At 32.4% G+C, this 20,109-nt stretch overlaps 1 protein-coding gene across 14 annotated transcripts in view; it reads left to right on the top strand.

Annotated features, from left to right (window-relative positions):
- Positions 1–19,590, top strand: part of LOC141544595 (uncharacterized) — a 79,932-nt gene extending 60,342 nt beyond the window's left edge. Inside the window, exons 11-17 of one of the 14 annotated variants that reach the window (XM_074270978.1) lie at positions 4,466–5,374; positions 7,910–10,108; positions 11,400–11,543; positions 13,324–13,423; positions 15,035–15,072; positions 16,811–16,897; positions 18,315–19,590. In XM_074270978.1, coding sequence (XP_074127079.1) covers positions 4,466–5,188 — 723 coding nt within the window. In that variant the 3' untranslated portion in view covers positions 5,189–5,374; positions 7,910–10,108; positions 11,400–11,543; ... (2 more) ...; positions 16,811–16,897; positions 18,315–19,590. Of the gene's footprint in view, positions 1–4,465; positions 5,375–7,909; positions 10,109–11,399; positions 11,544–13,323; positions 13,424–14,653 lie in introns of all 14 variants that reach the window. The other 13 variants (XM_074270976.1, XM_074270975.1, XM_074270974.1 and 10 more) reach the window with 13 other exon arrangements.
- Positions 19,591–20,109: the final 519 nt, after the last annotated feature.

Below are 20,109 nucleotides of genomic sequence, written 5' to 3'. Positions count from 1 at the left end.
TGCCATGCATGATGATTTCCTAATTCTGTTTATTTCTCTGAGCATCATCATGTAATTCTCCTCAGGCCTCTGTAAAATCATTCTACTGACCATTTGTTATACAACAATAGATACTGTAATTTCTGATATTTTATTTTAGTAAAAGTGTCTTTCATACAAATTTTACTGGAAGTGATTTTCAGAACTTAGTGTACTTTAAAATGTATTTTTGTCTTTTTTTTAGGAGTTGAAATGTTCTTTGTGGGTATAGGGACCAACAGCAAAACTCCAACCCTAGCTAGGTAATAATAGAAGAAAAAGAGTAATCCAAAGATACTGCAATTTTGAACATTTCTTAAATGATAAAGAAGTTAGTTAAACTACTTGATTATTTCATTGTTTTCCCTTTATTCAGCAAAATAATTATGATAACAGAAATACCATAGATCTGGAAGCATGTGAAAGAGCACATTTTAAAAAATATGTTCTGATTTTTTTGTTAGGCAAGCTAACATTTTTGTCACTGATGGCAGGATAACCTGGAATATCAATATCTGGAAATGTATGTCTCGTTCGAAAAAATATACTACATTCCATCAATATATAAAAATGTCAATGTATGGCATTGAAGGTGCCATCATAATAATATCTTAGCATTGATGATCAAAGTGAATCTAGTTTATCTTTGTCAGAATTAACAAATCCTGTCTGCAGAATCCCCCCAAAAAAGTAGAAAATTTGATGTGATTGAAAAGTTACTCCCCAAGTAAATCAGCCCATTGTATATTGAACAGCTCTGATAGTTTGGGATGTTTTCTTATAGTGAGCTAAATTACAGCTTTCTATAATGTGCAGCCAGGGCTAATGGTTCTGAGTTAAAGAATGAAGTTGAAGAAATTCCCTAGTTTTTTGATGACATCACGGGAAACCTCACCTGGCCCAGGACACGGAAAGGATTGACAGATTGATAGCTCTTTCTCGATTCCTGACATCTTTTAAATTGTCTTTTTTGAAAACTAGACACCCCTACTTAATTACCAGACTGTCCTATGATATAAATCGTGGTTGATTTCTAATGACTCTTTTAGTTCCTCTGGACTGCACTTTTCCAGTGTCCTACCTAAACATAATAATGTGGAATTATGAAGATAGAATAAGGCCCGTCACTTTTGCTGCAAAGATCATATAATCCCTTTTGATACCCTCATCATATTAAACTTATGACCCACTAACAAATATTTCTTGGTCTTTGAGAATTTTTATGAAAAACTGTTTTGCCCCATTGTATACATATGCAGCTGATTTTTAAAAATATAATTCCAGTATTTTAATTTGTCCCCTTTGAGATATTCCTTGTTAGCACTATCTCCTTGTTCTAATCTATAAAGATCCATTGGAATCTCAGTTCTTTGATTTATTTCTTCTATATCCTCTATCAATCCCATTCCATTGACAATTCTGCTAATAAGTATTAGATCTATTACTTCATCCTGATTATCAGTGTAAAGTGTTGGATAGAGAAAGCCCTGGAGGTAAAGCTACCCTTTGCCCTCCAGGAAAATTGGTGTTGTTTAAATCCACCCAGTGAAACTACTCCTAATCTACCAAATTTTTCTTTAATACAGTCCACATTTTTCTCCTAGGCCACAAAGATCTTGTGAGAAACTTTTTGAAATACTTGTTGAAATCCAGGCACACTGGGTTTTGACATTCCTTGGATCTAGTCTTCTATCTTTAGAATGATGAGAATTTTTTTTAAAGTGAAACTTCTGAGATATCTAGTATATTTTGTTCTATTGAACACATATGAATTCTTAATTATTCATCTTTGGATTTTCTTATGGGAAATATGCAGGAACTATTTATTACTCATGCTGGAACTTCCAAGGAATTCATAACAACGTTAACCTTTCCTAATACCATGACAACTCCCTGGTAAACTGTAATTACTCAAAGATTTTAGGCAAAGATTTTTCAGTTCAATGTGCAAATTAGCTGAAGGGTTTTTTTTGGTGCTAACCCTAACCACATTACTTGAGCTCAGTGGGGAATAGACTCAGGATGTGTCATGCTTTAGTCTCACTAACTAGTAATATCTTCTTTAACTGAAATCAGAAGAGTTCTAAAGTCCAGGTTTCAGATGCTTTTTGCAAGATAGAATCTGCTCTCAATAGTCTTTTTATCATGTTCATTTTGTTAGAACAACCTGCACAATCAAGAAACAAGAGAGGCTTGAAAAACAAAGCAGGTCACACAGCTTTACCTTCCCAACACCATCTTTCTACAACGAGATTCCAGTTCACAACCTTTTCACAATCTTTTCTAGACAATACATTTCAATCATATTTTTGAATCATTATTTCTCTGCCTAGAAACAAGAATTGAAATGACTGTTCCAATGTGATTTCTTAAAAATCAACAATTCAGATCGGATAACATCCTCGTGAATTAATTATTGAATTTTAATCTGAGTATTGCCCAAATACTAGCACACTCATCAACAAATCAGTGAATTGAATATCTTCTTAAAATCCATAGGTTTCAGCTACAGGAATAGCCATGATATAGAACAGAAAATAGTTATCATTGAGGTCTATACTTCAGCCCTTAGTTTTACATGAAAAGATTCTATTACTTGATCTGTGTTCATTAAAGGAAATAACAGATTCTCCATCATGGATAGAGCAACAAAAAACATAACTGCTTTAGAAGGCAATATGGACCCCAACAATTAATGTCTCTAGCTGGAAGCTCACTGTCAACTATTTAGGGATATTGTGGATGATATTCTTATGCAGTTGTAGTGCTTTTGTTTTCTTGCTGAATCTGTTTGTTTGGGATATAATGAAAATCAGCCCAATACGATTTTGCCATCTCAATTCAAGTAGGAGTTAATAAATGTCTAATTTTGGAGAAATGACATTCAATGCAATTTAAAGTATAAATATATTCTACATATTTGTCAACAACTAAGTGGCATAGGAGATAGAGATTCAGATCTGGAGTCAGGAAGATTTGATGAGAGTTAGGGAAGGGGAACCCCTTTGGGTTTGGTGCAAGGATACATAGTTCAATGCAATCTAGTGATGGCCCAGAGTCGCTGTAAAGGAATTTACAGACCCGAAAACCTAGATTGATAAAAAAAAAAAAAAAAAAAAAAAAAAAAAAAAAAGGTGTATTGTAGGGGTTTGGAAGTAAGGGTAAAGGTAGAAAGATGCCAGGGCCAGAGCTGGTCCCTGGGTAGACAGGAACTCTTACATGGCCAGTGTAAGGACACCATGTTTTAGGGCTCCTGCCAAGAGTGGTCTCCAGGATTTCCTTTTTATGATCTTGAAGGTGTGTGGAGTCCCAGGCTCCTGGATTGTTTTGGCCAGGGTTAGCAATTAATAGAATTCAGTGGGTCTTTAGATACGGAAGAAGCTGTTTGTAGGTCTTGAAAAAAGTCAGACATGACTGAACAAGAAAAAAAAAATTTGACTGTTATTTGTAAATGATGTGATTCTAAAAACAATTTATTCCAAAATATCTGTAGGTAGGCATCGATATTGTGGTTTGTCCCATTTAATTATAGAATTATAATCCCAACTCATTTGAACATTTGAATGATTATACTGGGTCAGGGAATCACATTTTGACTATTTTGAAATAGTTACTTAATACTCCATGGCCGAATAATTCTATTAATGTCCCTAAGTTATCATTTTGTAATCATTTCTTATCTCTTATTCTTTAATTATATGCAAAAAGCATTTGTTTTCTCTTGCCCAGTCTTATCCTCTAATTTTTAAAAAAGAGAGATTATATGGACTCGAACTGAACTCAGAAGGGGACAATCTATATAGGTATATATTTTTGAAAATAAGTTTCCTTTAAATCACATTCTAGTTTTCCTCACACTTACGTCATAATTTACATTTGCTATTTTTACACTTTTATTTGAACTTTAATTCAAAGAAATTACAAAATGAATAATAGAGAAACACATAAATGTGGTGAAAAAATTTACTAGTTAAAAATATCTCTCTAATTTTTTATCCCATTTCAACCTTATATTTTACTTTTTTTTTTTTGGCTAAGCAGATTAGGCAGAACATATCTGTATTATTATTTCAAAATTTATCATTTAAATTTATCAGTTAAAAACAAAATCTCTTTACAATCTATTTTTGATTAAAAAATTGTCCTTTTAGAGCAGGAAAAACTATTAAAATATGAAATGAGAAATTTTTCTATTTGTTTTTTTGGGAATATAGTATGCATAGTATGCAATACAAGTATAATATTAACCTAATACAAAATATCCTAGCTAAAACTTACTTTAAAATTTCATTTTTTTTCTTTCATTTAGAGAAAATTTAATTTTTTCTAACATTCTTTTGAAACATAGATGATTTGGGATTATGTAAAACACTAAGATTAAAAGATTAAGTTTAACTATTATTTGTTTGAGTTCTAATTGTTCTTTGTCCTTATTTCATTACCCCAGGATAAAGTTACTTTGGAAACAACCAGCATACCAGAACAAACAGCATCTAGGAAACGATTTCAGTGTCTTTGTTTCCCATTTTTGAATTGGAAAAGAAGATCTCCACAAGCAAAATTCAATAAGAAATCTAATGTTAAGGACATACATTTAGATGCAGATACAAATTGCACAGAAAATCCTGAAAAAATGAGGGACAAAGAGAAAAAAATGAAATTTAAAAATAAATTTAGAATCAAGAAAACTAAGTTAACACAGGTGCATGGTGAAATTGAGAAAAAGTTCCAAATTGCTGATGACACTCAAGAGAAACTCCAAAAAGATGAGTTTGGAGAGGTAGCTACATCTACTTTGGCAAATACCTTAAGTGACTCTGAGGAAAAGGAGACATATCAAGGCCCTCTCCCTGCAGGACTTCATCCGTCATTTCCTGAAGGAAGAGAGCATGATTTGGAAAATGTTGTTTTCCAGAATTTACAGAGCACTTTGCAAGAAAACATTCTTGGCACCCCAAAGCCTAAGAATGATATTCACACAGAAGTTGAATGTACTTCTAATATATATGAAGAAGATTTTGCTTATAATGAAGAAAATATAAAAAGAGCGGGCTCAAATGAAATGAAGGAAGATGCAATCAGCCAAGAAAAAAAGCCTGAACTTTATATTGCAAGAAAATGTAAGAAGAAAACCAAACATATAGAAATATCATTTGAGGATAGTGATTAAAATGCCAGTAACTCTACCAGTGAGCTAAGGCATTGGAGATACTCCCTTCCAGATGGGGACAAAATCTCAAAAATGCACCTGGATAAAAAATTAAAGCAAGATTCACAAAGATTAACAAATGATTTAGGAATGTTGCAAGCAGAGTCCCTGACATTGGATAAAGAAAAAATACCATCAGAAAAAGAGGTAGATTCACCTTTTGACACTCTATATTCTATTTATTTTTCATCTTCATCAATCCTCCCGTGCAATTGATTTTTCATATGATGAAAATGCTATGTTCACATGCTTGCTATTTGTACAATTTACATTGAAAGTTGCATTAAGAAAATTATCCAGAAAATCTTTTTTACAGTTTTTATTTTGGTCATCTAAATTACTCCATCAATTTCCAAAATATTTGGCATGTAACCAATGAATTTTCTAAATCAGACATACAAATTGAAATATTAGACTAGGTAACCAAAAGAACTAGGATAAGCCTAAAGATAATTAGAACACAAACTAAAAGACATATAAAGAACTCAGATTTTCTTTTATGCAAATCCTTGTAATATATGACATTTGAAAGAATTTTGCTTTCTATGGTCATTTTTATTTTCTTAACCAAATGTAATGTGTTGTGACTTAAAATACTGAAAACATAAGCCAAACTTTGGAAATTTCTAAAAAATTCATCTGACTAAATTAATACATTTATGACAATCTGCTTATTTACCTTTACTCATATAACTAAAATCATGACTTTTTGTGTTTCAAAACAAAATGAAACACAATTTTGCTAATTAATCATTTAATATCAGTCATCAATTTACTATTTCTCTATTCCACCACTAATAAATTACAGAATTGAAACTTAAACCTAGATTTTCTCTCTTCAAGTTTAGTGCTCCTCTTCTTGCATTGACTTGCTTTTTCAAAATATATTTTAATTTGCTATAGGTACCTGTCATTTTAGCACTTAGAAATAATGTAAACTAGAAGAAAAGATAGCAAAACAATAGCAAAACACTGACTTGTGATATGGTTGTGCAAGAGACTGGCTTTAGATACTATTAAATTAGTATAGTTCATTCATTGAGTTTTATTTTTTGGAACATTGACAGTCATGGAGTCAAATCCCCTTATCTTATCACTGAGGAAGAGTTAGGCTTAGAGAAGTTAGACTACATGGCCAGAGTCTCTTGGTTCATATGTACTGTTATGTGTCTATCTTATAATTATCATTATCCTTTCACAATAATAACTGAAGATAAAAGAGAGGATAGTGGAGAGAGAGCCAAACTCATTCAGTTAGACTTAGATTCAAGTGCTGCTTCTAATGTGTTATGTTATCTTGGGCAAGTCTATTGATTTTACCAGGCAACTGCTACTAGAAGCAGAGGCTGACCTGACTTTATGGAGGGAGTTTCCTCACTTGGAGTCACTCCCATTGATGATCTTAAAGGTCCTGTCCAAACATCATGAGAGTATAACTCTCATTACAAAGTATTCCCATTTGATCTTCATTTCTATTCCTATAAAGTGCTGGGACATCTTTACAAACAAGGAAATAGAATCTCAATTTGGTATTTAAGCTTAAAACTTCTGATGAGAAACTCAATGCTAACTCTGAAATCTATCAATCTACAACTGTCTATCTCTCTACAAAGTACGAAATAATGCAAATTCATTCTGAATCAAATGTGGGGCCTATACCCAGAAATACTAGATTCTGCTATTAGTTTATTATCATGACTTTGACCAAATTACTTAATGTATCTGTGCTTCAGATTCCTCATCAACAAAATGAGAGCATTAGACTAAGGTTGTTTTTTTGTTTTGTTTTGTTTTTTCCTAATTTTTTTTTCTTTCCTAAAAAGATTGTGATTCAGTGCACCTGCACAGGGAATAGCACTGATATTCCATAATGTAGCAGTCACATTGCCTAAATCTCACTCTCCTCAATTTCCTGTGTTTTTAACCCAATATTTCAATGACTAATTTTAGGGTATTTTTTGTTTTTGTTTTTTGTAGTACTTTTTTGAACTTGACAATAAGGAAAAAGAAATGAGAAATGGGATTGGAAACAATCATCCTATAGTTAAAAATGAACTGGGTCTATTTGTTCGTCATAGGGACATGGTAAAAAAGGCCAAAAATAAGTCAGCTATTTTATCTCTTTATCCCTGTCTGCTTGTTAAAGGAGAGAAATGAGAGAAGCATGTGAAAATAGGATGAGAAAACAAAATGAGGTGATAATTAAGCTATCATTTTGAAAAATGAACCAATTTTTCTGCTTTCTAACAAAACTTATAAAAGTATCATCATTTTTGACTATGATATAAAAATGAAGGTAATATCTATTGAGGATAATGTGTATTTCAAAATAAAATAGAAAAATTAAAGTTAGCATAGCATATTTGATAGTGAGCCAAGAAGACCTTTTTCAAGTCCAACTTCTGACATAGATAGGCAAGTCAATAAACATCTCCATGTTCTCGTTATTGGTGGAATTGGTAGAGGGAATTTTCTCTTCAAGTAGATCCTTGTACTAGAGAAATCACAAATCTAGTATTTGTACCTAAGTTAGCATATAAATACGTATATGAAATATTATGTATTAAAGAATAGATATGTGTATATGTACATATATATGTACATACACACACACACACACACATCTCTCTCACAGAGGCAGATAAGGAATAAAGTGGCAATGATACTAAGCTTTCCTTTTAGGTGGAGCAAAAGCATCAACACAACGAAATGGAGTCATTCGAGAGAAAAGATGATCAATTAACTAAAAACAGAAGAGATGGCAACGTTAATGAGATATTTTCAATGGAGAATCATCAGCTTGGTAAAGATGAAGAAAACACACTTCCTGGGGAAGAAATTCCAATAATGGGCATTTCCTCCAGGGAAAATTTAGCACTTGGGCACCAATTTTTAAGGGGTAAGTTTGTCAAAATATTCAAAATATGTTTATTATCAAATATTAACATTCATGGTATGTTTAGTTTGCTCTAAAAATCTAGATTCTGATTCACTCTGCATCCACTTGTTTTTTGCTGAGAAAGGAATGAAGGTCCCATGAATGTATATTGTTCCTTACTGTAAGTATGTTCTTTTATTTTGGAATTGTTATATCAGTGTATATTAAAAGAGTTAGATAACCTTTGAGGGGTTCCAAAAGAATAGGATGAAAAAAAAGATATGGATAGCAAGGAGCAAAGCAAGGGAATTTTCAAATGTTTGCAAATGTATAAATAATAAGTGCTAATGAGATATGAGAATAGGCTTACAGCTACTCCAAAAATTAGTTGGGTTCTTTTAGATGTTAAAAAGTTTCCCATCAATAGAGAAATGTCTAAGAATGAACCCGTTTAAGTGCTTATCATGAGCCAAGCACTGCGGATACCACCAAAAAACTCAGAAAACCTAGAATCTCAAGAACCTCACACTTTTAATTGCAGACATGCAACTCATTAAAAAGATCTATTTACCAACACATCACTCTGTAAGACAGGCCTGAGGAGAAAAAAGGCTAATATCCTTTCAGGATGGAAGAATCAAAAGGGGGAATTGACAGAGTTGTAGAGAGCAGTGCTCACCTAGCATTTAAGGCCTTCTAGTGCTCATGTGGCTACTGGACAGGTTGAGGAAGAGGAAAAAAACAAATAACAACTACCTGCTGCCCCATCTAAAAAAGTCTTAGCACCACAAGATGAGACACAGGAATACAGTAAAGAGGGTTCACAATTCATTTTGGGACTGTACATACTTGAAGACCTCTAAAATTCCAACTTAGGAGAGCTGAAATGTGGAAGTGATCTGGACTAACATTTAGAAAGTAGAGAGTGTTTGAAAAATTAAGCCTGGATTTACTTTTATTGAAAATAAAATTGAAAAGTAATTTAATAGCCTTAAAAAACTTTTCCTTGAACAATTAAGTTTAAGATAAAAACAAATTAGATACATTAGGAAAACAACAATATATAACTTATTTGGGAGACACTGAAAAAGGGCATCTTTCCCTGCTTCAATGCCAGTATTCATACATTGTGACCATAGTTGCATGCAGACAGAAAGTTATCTACTTTATTCCTTTGATTAGTGAAACCATATTAGACTTATTAGTAAGACACAGGAAAGCAATGGACAATTGAGAGAAAGTTTCCTTTCTTAAAAATCATCTTGTATTACTTTTATATCAGCTTCATTTTTCAAGATCTCTTTCCTTAGCCTTCTAGTGAAACATCCCTAATTAATACATCACTATTACATGCAGTGTTCCATATTGAAAGTCTTCCACCCTGCATAAATAGGAGGTGATACCCTTTCATCTGGACTAAGCTTTGACATTATAATTTCACAGTATTAAATTGCAGTTATTTTATTGTCCTCAATAATAACATTATTATAGTCAAAATTTATATTGTTGTCCTGTTGTCCTTATTTCATTTTGCATTAATTCATATAAATATTCTTATGCTTTTATATAAGTATGATTTCTAACCATACACAATGACCATGCATCCATCAACAAAACACAATTTGCTTAGCCATTCCCAGTTATTTGCTGCTACAAAAAGTGGTTGCTGTGAATATTTTTGTTTTTAAAATTTTTCTTGCCATTGGGTAAAAATAACTCATTGGGGTGTGTGTTTAGCAGTTGGAGAGAGGAAATGCTGCTAAAGCACCAGAGAAATTACTATTCTTTGGGAAAGTTTGACAAAAAGGGCATCAAAAGAGGGTAAGTTGCTAGCAAGCATTCTTTTTAAATGTTGTTAAATCTGAGAATAAAATTACATGATGGAATAAAATGGATATCAAGAATGATTACAAAATGTGCTTTTTCCCACTAAATTTCTTCTTTGAAACTTTATCAGAGTAGGAAGATGAAGTTATCTAAAAGCTACATGAACAGAGCAACAGGTAGGTTTGTGAAGTCCATTTGAGGTAAATAAAGAACAATCTTACTACCTTTGCTCAAAGTTATAACTAGCATGTACAATCTCTCTGTCCCTCTCTTTGTCTCTCTGTCCCTGTCTCTCTGTCTCTGTCACACACACCTACACACACACACACAGAGAGAGAGAGAGAGAGAGAGAGAGAGAGAGAGAGAGAGAGAGAGAGAGGGAGGGAGGGAGGGAGGGAGGGAGGGAGGGAGAGAGAGAGAGGAGAGAGAGAGAGAGAGAGAGAGAGAGAGAGAGAGAGAGAGAGAGAGAGAGAGAGAGAGAGAGAGAGAAAGGAATGTGTCAATTCCATAGGCAGTCCATTCCTTTTTAAATAAGTTTTAGTTGTTTGGAAGTGGGTTGCTTTTGTGTTCTTTGTTTTTCATACATTGATCCCAAATGTGTTTCCTGTGCCTAGTATTGAAAGCCTTTGGAGGGTCAATTAAACATTGTTTTATTTTATATTTGAGCACATATACTACTTCCTTTCATCCCAGTTCTTTCTCTTCTCTTCTTTATGGTAAACATCATCAGTTGCCCTTTATTTAACAAGGTCTTTTTCCTTCACCATCCTGATTTCTCTTCTCTGGAATTATTCTGAGTGCTAATTGTCTTTTCTAAAATATATCTCCCAGGAATGAACATATTCTTCAAACAAGTTGTGATCAGGGCATAGTATAAGGAAAGTGTCACTTCCCTCCTCCTGGATTCTATGAATTCTTAGAATTCAACCTACAATCATCAATTAAGACTTTCTCCTGGCCTTGTCTCTATAGGAAGCCTGTCTTGATAAATTCCTGATATTTTGCACACAAATTGTTTAATCACAACAACCTGCATTTACATGACTGATCTTTTTTAGTCCAAGTACAGGCAACAAATGGAAAACATTGTCTGTTAAAAAATAAGTTGGATGAGAAATAAGCAGAATCTATTCCTAGACTAGAGAAGACAGCTGTGATTGGAAACAACCTTGTTTTCTGGGAAGGAATGTGGGAATCTTTGTTGGATTTAGATGAAGAAGCTTCACAGGCAGACAGTGCAGTTTAATGCACTACAAACAGAGAGGGACTATTAAAAGTTTATGATCTGGGGAATGATATGATCAGTACCTTAGTTAAGGAAGTTTATTCTAGAAGTAAAATGTTGTATGTGTTAAAAGAGCAAAAATAAATTTCCCTCACTGTTTTATGAAAATTTTTCTATAAAGAATAATTTAAAGATACCCTGATGGATTTTTTTTTTTCCTGCAATGACTCTGACATGCATAGGAAAAATGTAAAAAAGCCTGAAAAGGAGAAGTGGATTTCCAAAGATTCTAGTATGACTTGTGAAAACATGAATTCCTCATCTGATATCCTACTCTGTAGTCATGATGACAGCACCTTAAGTGAGACAGATTCTGATGAATTAAGGTAAACTACTATTGGACTAGTTCATAGAAAAATATTAGCAATGTGTGCTTTTTCTCTTTCTAGAAAACTGTTTTCCTGATTTTTTTTTTTTTTTTTCTGTTTGTGTTCTTTCTGAGTATTCTGGTGCGTGAGACTTATGCATTCCAGGAAAGCTAGTGGGCCCAAACTCCCCTTTTTTATACATGCCACATTACTTCCCACTGTTTGATGGTTGAAATTCTCCTTTTCTCAGATATGGGGAACCTGCCCCAGTGATATACACTCCAATTTACTCTTTGGGGTAACAGAACACAGCAGGATTGACATTTGTCTGTAAAAAGTAGTTTTCACCATACATACCCAAGCATTAGTAATAATCCCAGTCTCGGAGTGAGAAGATTTAAGACTCAAGTCTCCTGTCTCCCACTGTTCTAGAGTGGGTTGAGAACTGGAAGGCAGTGCCGGGATCATGTAGTCCGGGCTCCTAAGTGGTTTATTTTCAGTGATACCAGTGAAAAAGAAGAAGAGCTGGGGTTTGAACTCCAGATTCACTTCACTTGCCACTGCACCACAAGGCCAATGTTAGCAGTAGAATCTAGGACATATCACACACACATTTGTAAAATAGGGACGATAATACCTGGGTTATCAGCAGGATTGTTGTAAGCAAAGTTCTTGTGCTATGGGAACATGAACTGTCGTTATTCATCCAATAACTATATTAAGTTCCTTGTGCATGCAGCAGAGTGTTCTGCTTTATTGCTTTTATTACAATAGTTTTCACTAAAAGAGATCATCTTTCTGGACTTTTTTTTTTTTGGACATAGGGAAGGCAGAAATTTGTTATTTTACTATACATAATTATAATGGATTTCTTAATGCCCAATTGTAGAAGGTTAAAAAAAAGATTTGGGAAACTTAAAAACAAACATTTTTAAAAACAAAATTTCCAAATCACATTGAAAAATACTTTTAAAAGAGGAAAAGATCAGTATTTATTATAAATTATGGCTCTGAGATAAAATAATGTCATAGTCTGTGGTTTATGTGATTGACTAGAAACATGAAAACCATATGATTTTGAAGTAATCTATATTAAAATCAAATATTTACAACAACAATACATTTCCCGTTTATATTTATGTGGAAATAAATTATTTGTCTTTTAGGCTTGTAAAGAATACATTAAATAAAAAATAATAAGGTATTATAAATCCTGCTAAAATATAAATTAATTTAGAAAATAATGCAATTTTCAGTCAACAGAAAAGAATCTTTTTCTGCATTATGAAACAGGAATATTTATTCTGAAAAAAGATAGCATTAGAAATAGTCTTCATATGAAATGTGTCCTTTGTTAATGCCAGAAGATTAATTATATTGCTGGAGTTTCCTTCATTTCCTTCATAAGTAAGATAAAGAATATTGGCTAAGTATAAGAGATGTTGTAACTATTTACGTTAATTTATATAAGGTTGCTAAATCAGGTTCTGGGTAGGTATGGGGCCTAGTGAATAGTCAAGAAGACCTGAATTTGAAGCTGTTCTTGGGCTCTTGGCTGATTGTATGATTTTGGACAAGTAACCTAACATCTCTTATAGCCTGTTTACTCCTTTGTAAAATAATTATGAGTAGTGATTTTGTCATGAAATTTTTGTTTGGATGCTGTGAGATAATGCATAATAAATAACTGCTGTGAAAAGCTTAACTTGCTACCTAAATATTAGTCATTGTTATCATTTCTGTTTATTTTACAATAATTTTACATCGACTTATTACTTTGCCTTTATGTATTTTATAGGATAAAGGAGAGATGGCTGCAAAAACACTTGATGACCTCACTCAGTCACTTGAGACAGATACAGTGGATTGTAATTTTTCTCCCTCAAATCATATTAAGGGTAAGAATCATTTTAAATTTTCCAGTGGATAGCAGTGTTTAACAGTAACCAACAGTAACCAAATAACCAACAAAACCAAAGTTTATATCCAAGAAGAAAACACAGGTTCTATTGCATTGACCCATAGTAGAATAGAGATGACTTTGTGTTCTTGGAGGCTCTAGTATTGGCATCTAATCTCTGGCAGACTTTGCCAAGCTAAAAATGATTATTATTTCAACTTCCGGGTGATGATTTTTCAGCTATAGAAGTAGTCAAAGAGGGCTCACTATGTGTTCCAGTGCAAAAAGCATACTGTGTGCCAAATACGCAAATTTTAGATAAGACAAAGTCTTTGTCCTTAGTGAATGTATAGTCTATGAGGGGGATAGAGCTTATACAGATAAACCTAATTTTAAAATACCCAAATAATTAACAGTTAAATGATAAAATAACAAGTAAATAAAGAGTATAGTCATATTGCTATGTGAGGTATAAAGTGGGAAAGAACATCAGCTATCAAGTATAAAAAAATTAAAAATTGGAAGTATCATTTGTTTTGTAAAATTTTAAAAGATATGTAGGAATTCCGTAAGTCATAGGAGTCTAGGGGATTGGAGTAAAGATTTCTTACATGGAAATTGTGAGCAAAGAGGCAGAAAAATGACAGTGAAAAGTCCAATTTTACTGGACAATATATAACAAAAAGAAATAAATATGAAAAGGTAAATTATTAAAAGTGTACAAGGAGTAGCTTTGTGCGTATAGACAAATCACTTAATTTTGGAGATTCATTTTCTCAATCAATAAAAGTTTGTAGAATAAGTTTGGGGAAGTTGTATTTCAATTCTATATGTGCTATATTATTTAATGTGCATTATACATTTTGAATGCCAGCATAAGATCTATGAATTTTCCTTGGTTGATAATAGAAAAGCATAGAAGCAATTGACATGATAAGTAAAATTGTAGAATCTTTCTCTAAGTGACCAAAATATTAATAATCTCCAAAATGTTCTTAATAAATGTGCAACTTCGAGATTCTCTTTAGCAATCAACAATAATGCATAATAAGTTATTTTAAATTCACTCTAAATCTACTGACAAAATAATATTTTGGTATGATCTTAAGATTCATATGTGGAGACTATTTTATCAGTGGCAAAGGATCTGAATTCTAAATATATTGCTGTTGTCCTGCAGAATTTAAAATCCTACTATGTTTATTTACTTGTATTTTTCTTTATGCAGATTCAGTTTACCTTGGTGAATATCAGGAAGAAGTTATTATGTACGAATCGTCAGTAACACTTTAAAAATCGCAATGGACACAACAAAAAAAAGTTAAGCGTATAGAAAAGATCATTAGTGCAATCCAGGAAAAATTCTCAGAAAGAAGTAAAACTAAATCCCAATTAAGGCATTACAAAGTAGAATGTGATAGAGAACTCTATGCAGGCAGGTATGGTACTCATAAGTTTAAGTAAAGACTTGAAAGCATTTCTCTTACAATGAAGCATTGTATTACAAAATTTAATGTAAAATCAAGAAAAATTGAGGTTAGGAAATGAAAAATGAAAAATCTTTAACATAATAGTATAATGAACCCTATAATTAATCTTTTTTATTCAGTGGCATGTGGTCCATCTTCCTGTTTGGAACAATTTCCGGTAGGTGCCCATTTTTATTTCATCATCTTATTTTCTGAAGCACAGATTGTCTTTAATCAACATATATTTATCAGGTGCCTTGTGTGTACCAAGCTCTGTTGTGGGCACTGAGGGTGAAAAGCAAAACTGAAGTGCCATCAGGAAGTTCACATTCAATCCAAGAATATGGCATATAAATATAAATGTAAACACAAAGTCACAAAATTTGGAGCAGGAAGGAGGGCATGATTTTCAGGGGAAAGTAATAGCAGCAACTTCAAGTAAAGAAGGTAACTAAACAAGAGTTTTAAAAGAAATTCTAATGGAGAGGGAGGTTAGGAAAGCAGCAGTGTACTCCAGGCTGAGAAGACACCCTGCACAAGGGTGTGGCTTTGGGAAATGGAGTTCTGTGTTGTCCTGTATAGAACCACAAGAAGGACACTGACTGGGTTGTAGACTGCAAAGAGGGCAGTAATGTATAATAAGGTTAGAAAGGTAGTTTCTATTTCTGATATGCCATAAATATCTGCTTATTCAAATTCCTCAGTAAATGTCCTAGTCCCCTGTTATATACAAAACAATTTGTGAAACTTTAGAGCAGATAAGAGAAGAATATAACATGGCCTGAGCTGTAATGGAGCTTACAACCTCGGAAATGGTAGTGTTTCTCTTGATGGTCTCATCGGCTCCTCATGAGTTCCCTTAGCACCCTTATGGAGGGATGATTTCCACAATTATATACACTCAGCCCTAGTTTCTCTCTTGAGCTCCTTCTATACTTCGCAATTTTTTTTTTCTTTTTGGAAATCTCAAATGGGATGTTGCCCTTAATAGAAATATCTTTCTTCCTAAGCCCTCCCTCTTCTAAATATATCTATTATCAGTGAGAGCACCTTCTTCTGATTCACCCAGGATTGCAACCTTAAGAACATCCTTAACTCCTTCTTTTTATAATGACAAATTTTCTGCCTTTCTAGCATCTCTCATAATGGTCCGTTTCTATTGAATTACAATCATCAGTATAATGCAGGCATTCATTGCTTCTTGCTTATTTTATTATATACTTCCTCTTTCTTTCTCTGAATGAAGCCTTCCACACACTAATCGATTCTTCAAAGCTACCAAAGTGATTTTCTTCAAGCATAAATCTTGCCATGTCTTTTCTCCTCCTCCTTTAGTAGTATTGGTTGCTTATCACCTCCAGGAGTAAATATAAACTTCTTTTTTTTGGCACTTAAAAGCTTTTATACCTTGATCCCTTCCTATTTTTTAAGTTTTCTCACACTTTACTGCTCTCCCTAACTCAGAGATCCAACTAAACTGGCCTACCTGCTTTTGTTTTTTCTTTCTTTTTTCGTTCTTTTTTCTTTTTTCCCCGATGGTATGTAAAGACTTGTTTTAACATTGATTTTTAAAACATTTTGATTTCTAAATTTTCTCTCTTCCTCCTTCTCTTTCCTCCTTCCTAAAACTATAAACAATTTAATATAGATTATATAGATGTTATCATGTAAATCATATTTCTATATTAATCATGGCATCATAAAAGAAACAACCTAAATGGGAAAAAAAACAAAACCAAAACCAAAAAACAAAACAAAACAAAACAAAACAAAACAAAAACAAAACAAAACAAAAAAAAAACAATAAACAAAAAAACATGAAAATAGTATACTTTGACCTGCATTCAAGCTCCCATCAGTTGTTTCTCTGGATGTAGATAACATTTCTTCTCCTGGGTCTTTTGATATTATTTTAGATCATTGTGTTGCTGAAAAGAGCTAAGTTATTGATAGAGGATCATCAGCCAATATTGAAGTACAATGTGCTCATTCTGCTCACTTAAGTATGTATCACTTCATGTAACTCTATCCTGGTTTTTCTGAAATTTGACTGTCAATTTTCAGTCCCTTTAGTAATTAAGTGCCTTCTTTTCTGATATTATCTCCAAGATATTTGATATGTAACTTGCTTTCATATCCTTTATTTAATTGTTGTTTTACTCATATAGACCATAAGCACCTGGAGGGCAGGGATTGGTATTTTTGACTCTGTTTATATCCCCAGTGCTTCTCACAGTACTTGGTACATAGGAAACATTAAATGAATGCTAGTTTTCTAATAATGGTTGACTTACTGGGAGTTCTATTATATACAATAATAGCATAAGTCAGCATGCAGAATCTCTTTTGACTTTCCTATGGGAGTATTTGAGATTGATTTCTCCCTCACAATAGACCCTGTCCTTTATATTTTCAGTAAGACAATCATTCTATATGATTCTAATCCAACAAGTTATATTCCTTGTTTGTTCATTATAATTATTTTCTCATTTATCGTTAAACTTTATGAAGACATTGTCTTCAATACCTCAATCATGAAGGGTTGGGAAATACTGAAAATTATAAGAAAAATAGGAACAACATAACATGTCTCTAATCCAAGTTGATCTCCTTAATTTTTCCTGAAAATCATTTCCAATTCTGTTTCCCATTCCAGAAAATTCTTTTCTTCAGTAAGAATAGCATAGGCAGAATTCTTGACTCGGGGGTTTAGATGCCTTCATTTAACTTGCAGTCTGCATCTTCAAACATTAAAATAGTGGTAAAAACAGACTGTAAGCAGACCCTTTGACTAGTATAAGACTTAAAATACTGATGGATATCTTAAAAGATTCAAAAGGATCTTAATATATTTGGATCTTTTCAACAATATGAAGTGATTCAGATCAATTCTAGTAGACTTGTGATGGAGAGAGCCATCTGTAGCAAAAAGGAGAACTGTGGGGACTGAATGTAGTTGTCAACATAGTATTACCTTTTCTGTTGTTGTTTGCTTGATTTTTTTCCTTCCCATTTTTTTCCCTTTTTGATCTGATTTTTCTTATGGAGCATGATATAAATGGAAATATGTACAGAATAACTGCACATGTTTAATATATATTGGTTAACTTGCTGTCTAGGGGAAAGGGTGGGGAGAATGAAGGGAGAAAAATTTTCAGAAACAAGGTTTTGCAAGGGTAAGTAAGGGTAAGTAGACTATCTTTGCATGTATTTTGAAAATAAAAACTTATTTAAAATACAATAGGAAAAATATTAAATTTTAAAAAAGAATCCTGAAAATTAGAATTCAAATTTCCCTCACAAACTTCACTGTAACATTTCCTTTCAACTATTTTAAAGTTTCATCCATTTTTAATAATCTTTCAAGACACATAAGACAATTACTTATAATTTTTTTCAATATGCAATATTGAACTCTAGATTGGAAGGTGAAAAACAAAATAGAGAAAGACTACAGACAAAAATGGATCATCTTTCCTGTGTAAGTTCTGCTATACGTGATCAGGAACATCCAACACCAAAACTAAATCTTCAGCAACTACAAGATGAGTTCCTTCCTTTAAAGGACTAGCTGTTAATTCATATTTCTAAAGATGAAAATGAGAGATACCAACTATGTCATTCCCTCAGAGAAAAGACATTAATGTTAGAAATTACACAGAGAAAATTAAACCAGGTGAAAGATAAAAATAAAGAAATATGAAGACCAAATTCATACAGAAAATGAAAAATTGAACAGATCATTTCTCAGAGAAGAGTCCATAACAGAAGGATCAACCCACATGCAGAGGGAAAATAAGTTCCTTCCAAAACGATTTAAAGATGCCCAAAACAAAGGGGTCTTCAAAGTAGGAGCATCAAATTGTGTCCTGATGCTCTAGAAGAATAGCTTTATGACCCTCAATACTGACACTGGAAAACTAGATGTGATAGAAGAACAAAATGAAGACTAGTTGATGAAAATATCCATTTAAGAAAGAAACTACAAAAACTTGAAAAGGAGAAGACAAAAAGAGTGGTGGGACTTTAAATAATATGGTTTCACAAGCATTTAACATTTTAAAATGAAGTTCAATGTTATTTTGATCAAGATAAATTAGGAATTTGTATTTTCAGCAGGTTTCTAATATTAGTCATTTTTTGTGTAAAAACTCAGACATGCCAAAAGAGAGAATGAGGAACCATTCATGATCAAAATCAACCCAATATCCATTTTTTAGATTTTTGATTTTGATTTTTTGATTAAAAATATTGTCTAGCTAGCCCATGGAATTTTAAATGCATAGTATTGATTAATGAATATAAATGGAGTAAGTAAATACTGATACATTTGTAGTTCTAATAATTTGCCCAGTATTCCATTTAATGTTGCAATGGAATAAATTGTTAGAAATACTGGAACAAGTTAATGCTTAAAAAATATGCTAGTAGTAATGTAACAATTCCAAGTAGTCATCCATACTGTAGGGCATTAGATAGATACCCTTTTCATAACCATTAAAACATGTTGCTCATTCTGACTAGTTTTAATTCAGACTACTGTGAATTGATTTTAGAAATATTAAACAGTTGATCATATTTTTAATGAAATTATAAAGATTAACCATTTTTGTTTAAAATAATTTTGTTCAAAGATATTGTGATTATGCATTAAGAATAACTTTTGGTATGTGATAATAAAATCCCTCTTTCAACATGTGCTTTTGCTTCATACTACATCCTTTTTTTCATTTATGTCAGTATATTTTCACTAATACTTCTTGCATAATGTCCAGAATTGTAGTTTTGGAGATTACCACCCTTCATTTATTGAAAATACATAGCTTTTTACAATCTACTACCAGTTTTTGTTATCTATGATGCTTTTATACACTGAGTGGAAAGACTGTTAACAATTTCAGTAAAAAAAAAATTAGATTTTATTTTTGGTATTCATAATCATATGTTTGAGTCTATTCATTTCACAATGGTATTTTGTGGCATTTTGGATAATAATTCAATTTTGCCAATGTTCTTTACATAATTTTACATTGGTTTCTTTTAGCCTGTTTCCTTTCAAAAGGTTACTAGATATTGGTTGAATTTTTTCTTTTACAAGATAATTAATCTTATATAATGATATATAATTTTTAATTTCTTTTATTTTTAGCCTCATTTACTATTAGTCACATATGCAATAATTTTCTTTATATTGATAATGCACAGGATTTTTAAT

The sequence above is a fragment of the Sminthopsis crassicaudata genome, chromosome 5 (genome assembly GCF_048593235.1).
Source record: "Sminthopsis crassicaudata isolate SCR6 chromosome 5, ASM4859323v1, whole genome shotgun sequence".
In the NCBI taxonomy this organism is placed as follows: Eukaryota; Metazoa; Chordata; class Mammalia; order Dasyuromorphia; family Dasyuridae; genus Sminthopsis; species Sminthopsis crassicaudata.
This window is presented reverse-complemented; position numbering and strand designations above follow the sequence as displayed.